The 16,179-nt window shown below is 36.8% G+C and overlaps 1 protein-coding gene across 1 annotated transcript in view; it reads left to right on the top strand.

The window, feature by feature from the left end:
* The window catches only part of LOC107037265, a 140,189-nt gene extending 126,452 nt beyond the window's left edge, over positions 1-13,737 (top strand). Inside the window, exon 17 of the mRNA XM_015255726.1 lies at positions 9,819-13,737. Coding sequence (XP_015111212.1) covers positions 9,819-10,064 — 246 coding nt within the window. The 3' untranslated portion in view covers positions 10,065-13,737. The remainder of the gene's footprint in view (positions 1-9,818) is intronic.
* Positions 13,738-16,179: the final 2,442 nt, after the last annotated feature.

Genomic DNA, 16,179 nt, shown 5'->3' with positions numbered 1-16,179 from the left:
TGCCTCCCCCCCTCCCCCCCCCGCACTCTTTCGGTGCACGAAACACACCGAGATTTCGCCAAGAGCACCACGATCTTAATCTTAAATCCCGCTAATCGTCATCCGCTCGAGCCACTTCGGTGCCTCGTAAGTTTCCGCTCTCTCAACTTCTTGTATATACAACACTTACTCACGAGTCCTTACATACTCTAGGTTGGGGAATTTTCAAGCTTTCAGTACTTGTGGTTTGTTATTTGTATTTTACACCTAGAATGGTCAATACAACCTCTATCCACATAGCCCACGAATATTTTTGAAACTCATTTTCGAAATTCTTTCACAGGATACATGGACATGTGATTTTCTTAAAATAAGAAAACTAGTTATTTGAAATAAATAGCTGTTAAAAATTTAGTATGAATTTTATTTGAGATAAATCAATTGTTTCGTTAAGGTGTTTCATACAAAATGTCAAAATAATGAAAAAAAATTGAAATATTCAGGGGAGAAGTATCTGAGTATGCTGCATCACTGGGAATTTTTCCAAAAATTTTCGCGATCTTGCGTTCGACAAAAAAATTATGAATTTTCAATGTTTTGTATCTTCTTCAGCTTTAAGGCCAAATGTTGCTTTTTCTATATGTATAACGTATTCTCTTTAAATATTTTCTATAGAATTTCCTCGCCTCACATTTTCTAATTTTTTTTCATTCCATTTTTCTTTTCTTCTCATCAATATAATCGAACAAAAAACTTAGAAAATTTGAGCCGAGGAAATTCTACGAAAAATATCTCAATAGAATAAGTTATGTAGAAAAATAGAATCCTATTGACTTTTTCTATTAAATATTTTCTATTTAACATTTCAATAGATTCGGCCAAAAACTAATAGACAGTTCAATAAAAATCCAATAGAATGTTCTAACGAATTCGCTAGGTTTTTCTGTTAAATTTTTTTTTTGAGTGATCAATGAGAGCTGAACATGGATGGCTCCAAATGACAGTTATGTCTCGACCAGCCATAGGCATCCTTCAGATGGATTACATTAAGGATTCCGAAGAGGGATACACAACAATACGAAGATGTACATATGAATAGTAGAGTCATACTAAGCCCTCCGTGCTATCAACGGAGCACGTTGGACAATTGATGCACGATCGCTTCATGCCCCCTGGGGATGATCCAATTAACCCTTCATTAATAAGGGATTCTCATTGTGATATAGACTGGGATAATGGCAATTGCTCGTGCACGATGATGATGGCCTGGGTGCAGGCAGCTGGAAAATCCTTATCAATGTTACATGAATTTTTGGAAATGGGTGAGTGACGGTTTTAATGACACGGTAAAGTCGACCCTTGAGAGCATCACAAATTGCTCTACTTGAATTCAGAAACAATCACTTATCGAATAATTACGACAGCTTTGCTATTTCTGAAAATTCGCATTCTTCATGAATGAACTTTATACAGATAGATGAATAATGCAATGAAAAATTTAATCGACTAAGAGGATGTGAATGAGGATTTAGCAGCCATTCTGTTCTGCTCCAATTTTACGCTGTGACCTTTGGAAATATTGGAACATTCCTCGCGTTATTTTGCGCATCACTGTAAAAATAATTTTTGGTTTCGATATGGAGGACACTTTCTCAAATGGGTCATCTATTTTCGAAATAACTCACGTAGACATCATGTGTTACTTCGGAATTTTTTTGACAGAGACTTTTTGATTGAAGATTTTGAGTCACGGATTCTTCATGGTTGCATATTCATTGGAGACTTTCCTTCGGCCATTTTTCTACTTTTTTTTTGGGGTTGGGAGTGGGGACTGAAAGCGCGAGAGTGGAGACGCAGTGACTCCGCCCGTCGAAAATAGTCGGCTCGAAATTACAGGAGTCTTACTGTATGGGAAAGAACTGAAGAACAACTTGAAAATTTATCGGCTTTGGGCCAGGTTAATTTAAACGAGAAGCAGATGTCCTTGACCTTCTCCATGAATCACCATGCGTTGAGAGATATCTGAACGCTACAATCCACCACGTTTTTTCAGTGATAGAATTTAACAAGACTTGTTTCATCAATTCACGAGATATCGCTGAAAAAACGTTTTTCTAACAACAAAAAATTCCTTTGACGAATTTCGCAAATTCCACCCGATGGTGAAATAGTCACAAAAAAGGAATAACTCTCTCAAACAAGTCCCATTGCATTCTGGATATCCGCCCGGATGCCTCAATGAATGTAACTGATTGTAAATGCATCCAAACCTATCAATCCCCTCTCGCTTCCCGTTTCATTAAAAGAATTGCTGAAATTCCCGATGAACAGGTGATAAAAAATTTTCACTGCAGAATCTGAGCAAAAACATTTGTGTAATTCACTCCCATATACCGTTAATCCATTACCCAAGCCCCTGGATTGCGAAAAATAACTGGAAAATGGTTTCCATGGGTATTTACATGGATAAATACATTTTTGTTTCCAGACAAAAAAAAATAAAAAATGAAAGAGAGGAAATCGAGTTATCCATGCACGCAGACTAGAGACCACAAACTGTAGAAGGATTTAACCAGCAAAGTGGTGGGATCAAAACGTGCTGTGCTGGATATGAAAAGGGGTGAGGTGGATGAGGGTGTGGGATAATTTCCTGCATCCGGTGAGGACCAGAACCAGAGGATCGAGCAAGGGTGGAGATGAAAGGGGGGAGGGTAAAACGGTGGGGTACAATTAGCACGGGCAATGTGTAAAATGAATTATCATCCAGGAGGCTTTGGGTCCAGAGTGTCGGGCGTTATTAGTAGACCTAAAGCCCACCCCACGTACGAAAAAACGAATGGGCCGAGCTTGGCCCAAGCCCGGTGGCCGGCCTGCCGAACTTCGGGACCCGTTCCTCAACCGGGACCGCGCCGGACTTGGTTGAAACCTGGAATGATAACATCGGGCCAGGTCTGGGCGCCCATCTCGGCCCAGCGTTGATTGCCAGTCGTTGGCCAGGCTCAATTAAACATTACTTAATTACATGAATATGATAATATGGGTGATTGAAATACAAGTAATTTAATATTACTCCTCAGCATTCGTAATAGGTTCAACGAGGAAAAAAAATCAATACCGGCATGCGACTGGTGCCGCACTGGCTGCCAAACTGTTCATGGCAATTATCAATAATAACAAAAACAAAATAATTAACATTTTTTAGGATGATTTTTAGTATTGATTGTGCCCTACCTACCAAACCCTAACGCAATCATCGCTGAAAAACCGATTTTGTTAACTTAAAATATTACCCCCTAACGTGGGCTCGAACCCACGACCTCACGACTACTAATCCGACGCCCTAACCACTAGTCTACCGCGCAATTCGTAAAACCTCTACTTCAAATCTTCCATATTAATTCCATCTCGGTTTTTTTCGACTTGAATGTTTTATCATTCAGTTGATAGAAATATTAAGTGATTCAACTACAGTTTAATCGGTAAATTAATTCAATAATGAATAATAATAATTATTATTATTAATTACAATAATAATTATAACAATTAGGATTACTGTTGAATGACCATTCTTCTTCTTTTCGTAATAATTAGCGAGTAACATGTGACTTCAACACCTACAATGTCACCATTTTTTTACGATTACACCCTTAATATTTTACCCTCAAGTTTCCACCCTTACCATTCAACCCTCAGAATGTCAGTCTTATGATTTTTTCGCCCCTTTCCATTATTGCGATTTGACCCTTACAATTTTACTCTTCAGATTTTACCCTTATGATTCCACCCCTATGATTCCATTCTCATCATCTCACCCTTACGACTTAACCCTTACAGTTACACCAACGGCTGGAGCCCAATGACCAAGCTCCGGGCCACCGCTGGCTGAGGCTTGGTTATCGAGCTCCGGCATGCCAGTGTCCGGCCAAGGCTGGGCCAGATCTGTCAACCAAGGCTCGGTTACCTGCCCTTCTCCCGAGACTCAAGCCCTGGTCCCCAGGGATGGCCGAACCTCGGTCCAAGCCTGGGCGCCCAGGCTTGGCAAGCCCAGGCTTGTGCCAGGCTTGGCCCGTTTCTCCAACACTGGCATTTCGTACGTGGGACCCAAATACGTTCAATTCAATTTCAAACGAGAGAACATATGACGTGAATTTTCATCCCTGCAAATTGATATGTTGCTTCTGGAGAAATTATCATCGGTAGTTTTCAATTTAAATATTCATGGATTTTTCAGAATTCTCTGATTTTGTCATTGAATGATTGGAAATTGAATTTTGAGGGCAGCTATGTGAATGGGGGGGAGGTGGGTTGCTGGTTTGCGAGTGATAAAACGTCAAATATGATGGGTTGATTCAATTTAATTTTGCTCTTCGGTTCACCTCTTTGCCTCTTTGCATTTGTAATTGTTGACATATGGTCCATGTTACGTTGACTTCCTCAGTTTCCTGATGTTTCGTTAACCGCTAATTTTCTATCTTTATTTGTCCCTTTTGAAATCAGGCAATTTACAATTTTTCGTCGGGAGTTTCTTAATTTTTAATTTCCATCATTTTTGCTTCCCAATGGAAGCTTTCAATCGCTCTAATTTCAATTCCCAATTTTTTGTGTTAGGGTAACTAAATATGGTCTAAAAGGTCCGAATTAGTTATTTGTGTCACAAGGCCCTTAAGTGGAGGTTTGCGATGAGTGCTGCTAACTCACATGAATCGCAAACCGACACTACGGGCCGAGTGGTACNGGGAAGAGCGGGGTCCAGGGGCCGCAGGCCCCGGTGGGGCGGTTTGAAGAAAGACCAAAGACCCACTGAAGAAAGACCAAATAAACAAAATTGAAAAGAGGGAAATGATAAATTATAAATTCTAAATTAACGGACCGATCTAGAATGAAAAAATGAAGTAGAATGTGTCACAAGGTAAAATTCAACTATTTGTGCTGACGTACTTGCTGCGTCGTCACTGGTATTATTCACTTCACTAAAAATGTCTTGTGACTCCTCTTCGTCACTATCGGGTATAATGAAATTTATTTCACTCTTTTGTTTAACGGAATTTGTTACGATTTTCCTCGTGAATTTTGGGTTTTGGTGGCAAACTATAGTTCAGCCGCACGAGCTATAGTGTAAGAGGGACTCACTTCACGTCTTACTTAACAGGCAATGGCCCGTTAAATCGTGAAATCGGGGCTAGTTTTTACCTACCGGCCCATGGCCTGGTAAATCCCAGTTACGGGTTCTAAAACACACCACGAAAACGCCACTTAACGAGCATGAATGACAAAATAGTTATTTTCATCACAAGGTCCACAAAGTATTTTCTGACGAATGTGGCTTTGTAATCACATTTGGCCTATAATCACATTCGTCAGAAAATACTTTTGGACCGTGTGATGAATGCAATTTTTCGTCAGAAGGCCCGTAAACCGCGATCAAACCGAGCGAAGCGAGGTTAGAATCACGGTTTACCGGGTCTTCTCACGAAAAAGTATTTTTATTCCTTTCAACGACTCTACTGGAGTTTATTCATACTACTTTAATAAACTGAGTGGCCTCAGAGATAGCCGCCAAAAATAGTCTATGTGAAATAATGAATGAGGTCTAAAGGGACTTTTCAGATTATTTTGTGAATCTCTCTAAAACTCAAGGGTTCAGACAAAATGGAAACGAACTCTTTTGTAGCGCATTTCGCTCTCAACCTAATAGCTCTGAAGATATTAGCGAAATACGTAACTTAAAAATTACATCTTCCATAAACTTAACAAAAGTCGTATTAAAAGTTGAATAATCCTTTTTTAATATTTCATTCGTACTTAAATTAATCTCCAGGGATGGTCGGTGAAATAATGGGCCCGATGGAGTCTCGATCAAGTGAGTCATTGCCAGAAGCTCGAAAAAAAAATTGAATTAATAAAACAGAAATGGAGAGGAGAGCCCGGACTGGGAACAATGGAGCGCGTTCGGATGAACGCACTCGTCGATTTCATTATTTCATAGTGAGAATTCGTCGAGCTCCACCGGAACTCTAAAATTTAAACCTTTGGAGTGGGGGTTAAAAAAATTGGCTGGCTCAAATATATAATAAAAACGCAGTTGAGAGAGGAAAATGGTGGAAATGAGGGGGAAAAATTCAGTGAAAAAATCATAGGGTTGGTTTTTTTTTCCCTCTCAACCGGGTATTCCTCCCGGAAATTAAAGATTCAACGAGCCGTTGGTAATTCAGGGTAGCAGATTAAGAGAAACAAGGGATGGAGTGTGAGGAAGAGGTAGGAGTAGGAAAAGAGAGTGATGGTGCATGGAAGAGAGGTAATAATGGAAATCGATTTGAGAGAGCGTCAGTTGACCAGTGACGTCCGGCAACGTTAAGCCCCCGCGGGCCAACGTAAATTGGACGGATTTCAATTCCTCTGTATTTACAAGGTCACTCCAATTTGCTGAAACACAACTCATAACTGGGGAAAATTGGAAACAACTGCGTTTTGACAAATGAAAAAATTTTAATTGAGTTGAAACAATTAGTTTGGTCATTTTGGGTTTTATTCGTTTTTTGGGGACAGGCTGGGAAGGAAAATAACACTGTGGTTCATTGCGGACACTTTTCATTCACCGATGTTATGTTGCAATTGTTTGAGATGATGTCACCCGCCAAACATGACTTTTTTGGGATGTTGTTCACTGAAAGAAAAAAAACGATTTCCAGAATCAAGTCCATTCTTGCCACAATATTTTCCTTCATTAGATGGCGAGAAATTTTAAAAGATTAAGAGAAGTGACCATTCTTGTAATGAGAATGCATGTTTTCCGAATAACTTATGTGAATTTATTACAATCAACACTGTAAAAAATTCCAGACTGATTTTGGTGTTACATCCAAACACAATAGTTATTGATGGTCTTTGTTTCGAATGGGCGCTGTGGGATTTTTTTCTCTCCAAGTCCTAATTTTCTTTGAATATTTTTCTCTTGTTAAAATACTGCATTCATTCTCCTGCTGCGCACGCGGAATTTTAAAAACTTGATACACTCGTTTCTTTGCAGGGAAGATTCAGGGAAATATCCAATCAATTTTCGAAGTCGAGTGGGATTCGAAGGATAATTTCTAACCATCGGATTCTGGCCAAGCAGAGGGCAATTTTACTACACTGTTAGATATTTTTCGAAACTTCATGGAAAATATAATAGTCTCATGAGAGTGACATTGAATCCGATTTAGGGGGAATATGATTACGAAATTTCAAGTTTTAGGTAGATTTCAAGGAAATTCATGAGTTTTCAGTTATCGTGAGATGAAAATTCCACAACTTTATTAAATTTTCAGTGGAACATGAATATTCAGAAACGAAATACCATGAATTGTGAACTTTTCCCTAGATTTTCCTGATTTTTCCGAATTATCATGGAATAATTGCACCGAAAAATCAAGTATTTTATTGATTTTCAGATCATTCGAACAAAAAATCAATGAAATATTTTATTTTTCAGCAACAAAATTCCCTGAAATTTCAGAGGAATTTGAACGCGATAAAAATTTCCGGAATTTGGCACGAAAAATTCAGACGAAAATTTTTAACAGTGTATTTGACAGTTATTTAGTTAAAAAAATTGCAAAGCTGGAAGGAAATAGTCATGGGAAATAATGAAAAGCTGTGAAGAAATATTCAGTGAAATTTTGATTTGGATGTACTTCACAGCATAAAATACTACGCTCTAAATGGCCACAATCGGATGGCCAGAAATTATCCAACAAATACTTCTCAAAGTCCAAAATTATCGATGAATTTCCTCAAATTGTTGTGCAAGAAAAAGGATCGTGCCAAATTTTGTTGAAAAATTTGACAGTTTTCTTTTGCTATTCTACAAAGTTATCGGCCAACAATCGATAATTTCTGAGAGTTTGTGCACATTTTCGGAAAATTTTCTCCAAAATCCGATTATAACAGTATTTATTATCCAGTACTTTTAGCTCTAATTTCTATTGACTTGTGCTCGAATTAAACCACGTTTTCCTATATTTTAAGAAAGCCCTCGCTTGTCGATCATGAACTTCTGGTTCTTCCATTAACAAGATCCTAGTATGGTTCTTGAATGACGGAATTCCTCCATTCTGAAATAACCCTGGAAAATTGATGCAATTATCATTCTAAGAATAACGATTTTGTGAACGGTAAAGTTGGTCTCTCATTTAAAACCACCTGTCTATTTCAAACCCAATTCCTCCCCAGATGGGAGCATCATTCACGCTTGGTTTCCCACTTCTTTTTGTTTCTATTTACTTTCGACAACATATGCGTGATTTGTGTCAGAAATAACTTATTTATATGCAAGTTTGTTCCGTCGCAACGGAGTATTAAATTCATATCTCATATAAGCATTCCAACAAAGAATTTATTCATCGTTTAAATAAATCAATTGCAAAAATATCGTATTAAAAAAAGCTCCATTAAACAATCGAAAACTGAAACTGACTACCATCTTGAATTTTAATTTAATAAAAGAAAACAAAGTAAAATAAAAGTCGCAAATAGTCTGCGTGAGCTTAACTGTAGCTCAGGAGTATTGCCCGGTTCATACACAAGTTGTGCAGGTAATCAACTTTATTTGATTATGGTTTCACTGCACAGACAAAGCCGTATTCTCTCTCCAAAACCCCGACTATATCACGGTTGGATTTGCCTATGTACAAATGTGGGGCCAAGCTTGGTTGGAAGCCCTGAATTCAAGCTTCCTGTGTGAACGATTTGAATGACTGGATATCCAATTAATCCTATTTTTGGAGCTCACTTCATAAATAAATCGATAATTTTCCACTAATAAAATGCGCTGTTCTCACTATTCAGATGTAGAATCGCCAAAAAAGTTAATTCTTGGTAAACCTCAATATTATTCGCATAAAAAAAACAATTTGATATAAAATTCATGCACCTATGAATAATAGGAAAAAAAGTTGACCAGTCGATCGAAACATCAATATTCGAATGGTCAAATGGCTCTTGAATCAGTATCGGAATGACCCGAACCCCCTAAACCCGAACGGCGGAGTTTCTTGTGCTCGTATACCACGTTAAATCATTCTTCTAACGTGTCGAGTTAATTAAAGTCTTTATTCAATTAGTTATATATACAATTGTTATATTTTTCTCATAAAGGGTCGTCTTTCGTATTTGGTGGAATCTGCTCATTGCTTTTACGTTTTGCCCAGTTTTCAGAGCTGCCAGTGCAACTCCCTGCACTGTAATTTTGCTCGGTTCTCTTTTTAAATTTTCCCCTGTGATAGATCAATCATTAAACAATCAATTTAATCCTCGGAAGAATATTTTGATGAAGAAAAGGATAAGTTGCGGAAAAATTTGTTTGACATGTGAAGTTAAGTAGATCGTTCGAGTATAACGACGTTCGATTCTTCAATGCATCAGTACACAAAGACCAATTTTTCTACGATTTCGCGAGTTTCTTTCCCTATTTTTGGATTTCAATCACTTAATTAACAGTTTTCTTCATCGTCAATAATGATTTTATTTAGTTGTTGCCTACATTTTCCGTTTGATACACGCTACACCAAACAGCGTCTCGAACGAACTCGGTTAGGAGATAGCGCCTAAAGATATCGTGTCAGTACAGTCCGTCACAAAATTCAAATTATAAAAAGATTCCTATTTTAAATCTGAAAAATTGAGCTTGGGTCGAACAGATTATAGTTTTCTGTTTCTACCATAATTTAATTAAGAGTAAAAAAGGGAGGAAAAATGCATAAGATTTTAGAAATAAGTCATAACTAGTAGTACGGGTACTCGTGGTCGTTCGGGTACTCCTACTTTGACGGTATATAACTCCCTCGCTTACTCATTTTCAGGAGGAATGCGGAGGAATGCTGCAGGACCTAAGCAACAAAATCAACAATAAATATCAGGAGGTTCACACACATCCGCTCCTCTCAATCTTCAAAATGGCCGAAGTCGAGGTGAAATTACCACAGAGCAGTGAGGGACGTGTGACCACATCCTGTCTCACTCTGGTAATCCTCGTTTCGATCCTGTTAATCACAGTATCCAGTCGAATTGGTCTCAATCCTGGTGTACTTGATGCTCCTACATCGTGACAGGGTACGTGAGTCTCAATAAAACGACTAAAATCTGGACAGATGTTTAAAGAATGATATTTATAACATGAGAGGTGAGACGAAAATAAGAGTGCATTCACATGCCTGTATTATGCTTGAGGAGCGATGTTAGAAAATGTGTATAAAATTCAATATTTAGGAGATATTCAAATATGTATGAGAAAAATTGTAGAGTGAATTGCTGAGTGGAATGCGGAGAATTTGTTCTCGTGGAATAGAACTCATCATTTCTGGGGCTGATGAAAATAGTGGTATCAGATTGTCGGTGAAATTTACGATTGAAAATACGCTTTGAGGCGTTTTCACTCCAATAGTTCCAGGGATTCGCGAGAGACTTTCTCATTTGAAAAAATTGTTTTTGAAGTATGTCAGGAACAATTGGAAAAAGACCGGCTCAACACCCGTATTTATTGTCAAAAATTCTCCGGTCTGTTCAACACTACCATTTTCATGCTCATCAGACCACCCCTTTTCATTCAAACATCAAAGCGAAATAAACTCGCGTTTCTCTTTGCTTTCATTTTTTACAGAAATGTGACTAATCGTCGAGTTTCGTTCGTTTCCGCACAATTCGTCATCACAACTGAATTTTATTTCTCAAGAATTTTGAAGAGAGCCCGTAGAGATATCAAATTTCCAAAATTCATTTCAGTAGTGAAGCGGTAAAATGGTTTCAGTCGATTTAGCCGTTACTTGAGTTTTCGAATCTCCGAATCTAAAGGAGATCATAAAATCTTCGTAATCACCTTTCTTATAGACCAAATTGGAAGCTACAAAATAGGTAATGACAACCATTTTTCTATCTCTCTTCGGTTTCGAGATTTTCATTGAAAACTGTCTAATAGTAAAAATCGACTTGGACCATTTTTTATTTTAATTTTAAATATCTCTTTACTGCATGGAACGACCAACGTCTACGATCGTCTACGCGTGATAGAAGTGGGGAGCCGCCAGCATGGTAGTGCGTTATAAGGGAAACACGGAAACTCACGCACGCTACTACGAAATGGCGAAAAGTGGGAAACCGTTTGGTCGTGGAATAGGTTAAGGTATATCCCTAGAAAACACGTTTTTTTACGATTGTCTCCATGTTTTTCATAGATATTCCCAAGCTATTGAAAAAAATGCTAGCTAGTTATCCTATACACTATAGGAGATAATAAATAATGAAATGCGGCTTTTAGTACGCGAGGCATAGGTTAAATGGGCGTTAATGGGGCCCCCCGAACTCGATTTTTCCATCTATGTGAAAATGGTTCTTATATTACGATGTTCTTAATATACGAATCCGTGGTAGATTGATAAATTCCGAATAGGGTGATTATTTGTAAAATTTATAGTACATAGTTTCTTCAATATTCAACTCTAAAAAATTTTGAGAAATCATTTATCATTTGATTCAAACAGCTATTGTTGTCTCCACCAACAACATATGAGGATAAAAAAACTCAATAACTTATGAGAATTCAATAAACTAAGCAATTTAGAATTGTTTCCGAAAATACATAGGGACTAACTTTTGGGTGCTATTGTTTTGGGATATGCCTTAGCCCAAACAAGGGTCACTACACGTGACCCTGCGACTTTGATCACCTCCGCCGGGATTCCCTGACGGATGATTGAGGCCCGATAGATGGCGATTAGCAACCATGGACTTGATAAAGAGAAACAGCTGACTTCAAGTTGCGTTTTAATGCTCCTAGAAGTGCTAACTGCTAGACTCGCGAAATTTCCGAACGCCAGTCAGCTATTTCACATTGCCTCGGTACTTTATTCCTTCGTCCTGTTCCTTGTGCTCGTTCCTTGTTTCTTATATTTTTTATTGTGACTGGTTGGCGTTTTCCTTAGTGGAGGCTTCGGCGACGAAAATGATCAAATCATAAAACACTATGGATTCAAACAATTATTTGAATGAAGCGAAAGAAAATTTTTTTTTTTTCATTTATCCATTTTTGATTAGAATCGTTTTTTTTAAATATGACGTAGGAAAGTTGCATAATCATTAACAGAAATGACGCAAAAAATTTGTAATTATATTCAAAATACCATTAAAAAAATTCCAAGTTGGAGATTTTTTAAAGTTGATTTTTCGATTAAAAAAACTCAATCTCTAATTTTTAGCGGTCGGAGACAAATTTGACTTGAAAAAGTTGGATTACTGAGGAAAAATCCCGCGGAAAAATCTATTTTTTTATTTTTTTCCGAAAAACGAAACAGTATTTTCCCCGGAGTGAACCTTCCCTTCAATAGGCTCCACACAGTGTTTTTTGTCAGGAATTTTCCTGCCTATTTAGACAAATCGAAACCACCTTGCTCCAGCCTCCACTTTCATTTTTGTTTATAGAAATGTTAATTTGGCATCACAATTTGTCATCACCACGGAGTTTTATCCCTCAAAATTCTTGAAATGACCCACCAGAAATCTCGAATTTCCTAAAATCGTTTTCATTTCTAGAAAAGCCAGCGCATCTGCTTCTTTTAGTATCATCGACAATTGGCGTCTACTCCACTCCGGTAGTTGTAAGAGAACTTATTCGTGAAAAACTTTTTCACCTAAAAAACTTGTTTTCCGAGTACGGCAAAAAGTACTCGAGGAAAGTAGGCCGAGCAGCAGTGTTTTTCGTCGAAATTTTCTCTGGCTATCTAGTGCCACAATTTTCATATTCAGGAGACCATCCATTGGCATTCAAACATCAAAGCAAACTAACTTATACATCTCGTTTTCTTTTTCCTACAAAAATGTGACTAATCATTAAGCTCCATTCAGTTTCGCACAATTCATCATTACAACTAAATTTCATCGCTCGAGATTCTCGAAATGACCCAATGACCCAATATATCAGAATTCCTAAATTTATTTTGATGAAAAAAATTAGAAAAACAATCGTCATCTATTTTCTCCCAATAGTTGCGGAAATATTCATGCCCAACTTTGTCAGTTTATAATCTTGTTTTTTGCGTACAATAGGCTTCAACCCGGTCATTTTCGTCAGGAATTTTGTTGGTATTCCGTAATTTTCATATTCACTGAATCATTTATTGCCGTCCAAACATCAAAGCAAATAAACTTACGCATCCCATTGTTTTCATTTTTCTATAGCAATGTGACTCATCATTGAGTTTCGTTCAGTTTCGCATAATTTATCGTCACAACTGGATTTTATCTCTCAAGAGTCTCAAAATGGCCCACTAAATGTATCAGACTCCCTAAATTTATTTTTATAAAAAAAATTTGAAAAAAAAACCAATTGTTATCTATTTTCTTCCAATAGTTGCGGAGATATTCATGTAATACTTTGTCGTTTAAAAATCTCATTTGTAGATAAAACCCCGGTCGAAGCTAATGTGTTTATCAGAAATTTTTCTGGCATTCCAGTGCCACAAATTTCATATTCATCGAAGCAAATAATCTTATATTCCTTATTGTTTTTTTTTCGGCCTAACTCATTATCAGCACTGAATTTCATCTCTCAAGTGACTCATTTTCATGAAAAAAATTTATCTATTTTTCCCAATAGTTGAAGAGATATTCATGCAAAACTTTGTTGCTCAAAAATCTCTTTTGTAGATGAAAGCAATTTCGAATGTACACTGAGAAAAACAAAATTTTTTGAGAAGTACGTCTTTACTGACGTCAACCAAGTTGTGACTTCAAAATTTTCAAGAGCAAAATATCTTGCACTAAGAACAAAACACTTTCTTCAAGAAATTTTGTACTTGTCCTAAAGACTAGGACAATTTCTTGATGCCAAGAAAGCGATTTCTCATACCATGTAAAATTTAATTAATTCATTTCAAAGTTTTTAGCCTCAGTTCTAAAATATTTTAATGCAAAAACTACTTGAATTGATTTGAGAACTCATTTTCTTTATATGAGCCAATTGCCCTCATCTTTCGGACAAGTATAAAATTTCTTGGCGTAAGATTTTTTTTTAGTGTGAGATATTGAGCGCTTGGTAATTTTCGAGCCATAAATTTCTTGATACAAGTAAAGATTTACTTCTCAAAAAACTTGTCTTCTGAGTGAAGTGTTTTGTCAGAAATTTTTCTAGCATTCCAGTGCCATAATTTTCATATTTATCAGACCATGCATTGTCATTCAAACATCAAAACAAATAATCTTGTATCCCTTCTTGTTTTGAATTTTCTATAGAAATGTGACGAATCACCAGGTTCTGTTCAGTTCCCCTTAACTCATCATCGCAATTGGATTTTATCTCTCAAGAGCTCTAAAACAAACTACTGGATGTGCTAGATTTATCATAATTTATTTTTATAAAAAAACTGAGACCATCCGCCTCTCGAAGTATTCTTTTAGTATAATCTACAATCGTCGTTACCCAAATGACTTCCATGCCTCCGAATGTTTACCCCAGCCCTGTTTCTCTTATCAGTGTTGTTTCGCACCGAGGATCACTGGCATTCGTTATCACTAACTCCCCTCAAAACCCACAAAAGAGAGTTGATTTTTTTTTCTGAACCCTGAGCTTATCAGTCGTGGTATCTTTAAAACTTTTCCCTCCGAACTTTTCACTCGCGATGAATATCCCTTGAAGCCACGTATATAAACCGAATACTTGCTTTCACTTGTTACGAAAAAAAAATTATGGTCTGAATAAATCAATATTTTCACTGAGCCACAAAAAATTTGTTTGCATTTATTTTTATCACAGAGTTAATCGTCCAATTATTCAATTAATTATTGGTGCTGACATAAATCATCAAAAGACTTATGTGGAGCAAATTTCATGAATTACAATTGCAAGGATTTTTGTCGGAATTTTTTTCTCATTGAAATTTCACGTAATTTCGTTATTAAGAATTAGAAATTGATTAACTAGTTCTTAAATTTCATCAACTAGTGTGGAAATTCACCAAATATTTTTTTCCGTGCAGTTATATAACTTTTTGATCTCGATATGGACCTGACCAAAATTTCCACACGAATTATTTTCCCCCTCTCCTCGAGACAGAAAAAAACTCCTTTCACAATTTCAATTGACTCAAATATGTTCTTTTACTACTAATTCCAAAAGTTCTACACTCCACGAAGCAGTAAATCTCAGCCACGGGTGGCATCGATTCGGTTGGTTCACTGGGATGAGTAATGCGATGGGATTTCCCGAGAGTATCGGTACGTGCCCGCTTGAAATGAAAAATCCGTGCGGACTGTCGTTGATTTTTGAATGTTTTTTTATATTTTATTTCCTTCAGTTTTATGCCCAACGTTTTTTTTTATCCGAATAATCCACATCGAGAGGTGAATTACGATGGCTCCAGGAACGTGCGAAACTCGACGAGTGGGGTCACTGGATGAATGCAAGATTTATGGCATTGGTGATCATTTATGAGAGGGGGTGAGCATTATTTCATGAACAGCTACACTAGACTCTAGGATCATTTGAAAAGGTGAGGTCGAATTAATGGAGAATTATTAAGAGTGTGGAAGTACGATGAACGTATAACGATCGCTTCCACCACTGTTTATACCACGATTAATACGAGGGATATATCATTTTGTATAATTATGTTGAATGTGATGCTCTTGGGACACGTGAGATTGTGTGATAAATTCGTTTACTCGAAGCACTGATGACTTTTTGAGGTTGTCAAAAGGGTGTATATGAAGAATATAATGATATTAGTTGTATTATACACGAGATTAATTATTATATATTATGTATGTGAGTAAGATATAGAGCGAACGAAAGAATAATAATTTTTGTAGTGAAGTGGTGGAAGAGGAAACTCAAATTAATCTGAGTCTTCAGATTATTTTTTATAAAAAATGTCTTCTGATAATTTTTTGTAATACGTTTCCTAATTGAGATAGGAGTAAAGAAGAGTAGAATATTAAAAAAATATTATAAAATTATAAAATTTTATCGTCTCGGAAATTATAGATTTTTGAAGGAAATGTCCCTAAATTTTTTTCTGTAAAATTTCTAACCTACAGAGAAAGGCTTTTGACGTGCCCAGAAATATTTGCAAATTAATATGTATCAAATTCGTTGATTCGTCTACTTTCACCACTTCTCTGCATTCACAAAATAGCGAGGAAAAAAATTACAGCAACTTAAAAAAGCTTTTGAAG

Source organism: Diachasma alloeum, unplaced genomic scaffold (assembly GCF_001412515.2).
Source record: "Diachasma alloeum isolate Michigan unplaced genomic scaffold, Dall2.0 Dall_scaffold_00216, whole genome shotgun sequence".
NCBI classification, from domain to species: domain Eukaryota; kingdom Metazoa; phylum Arthropoda; class Insecta; order Hymenoptera; family Braconidae; genus Diachasma; species Diachasma alloeum.
This window is presented reverse-complemented; position numbering and strand designations above follow the sequence as displayed.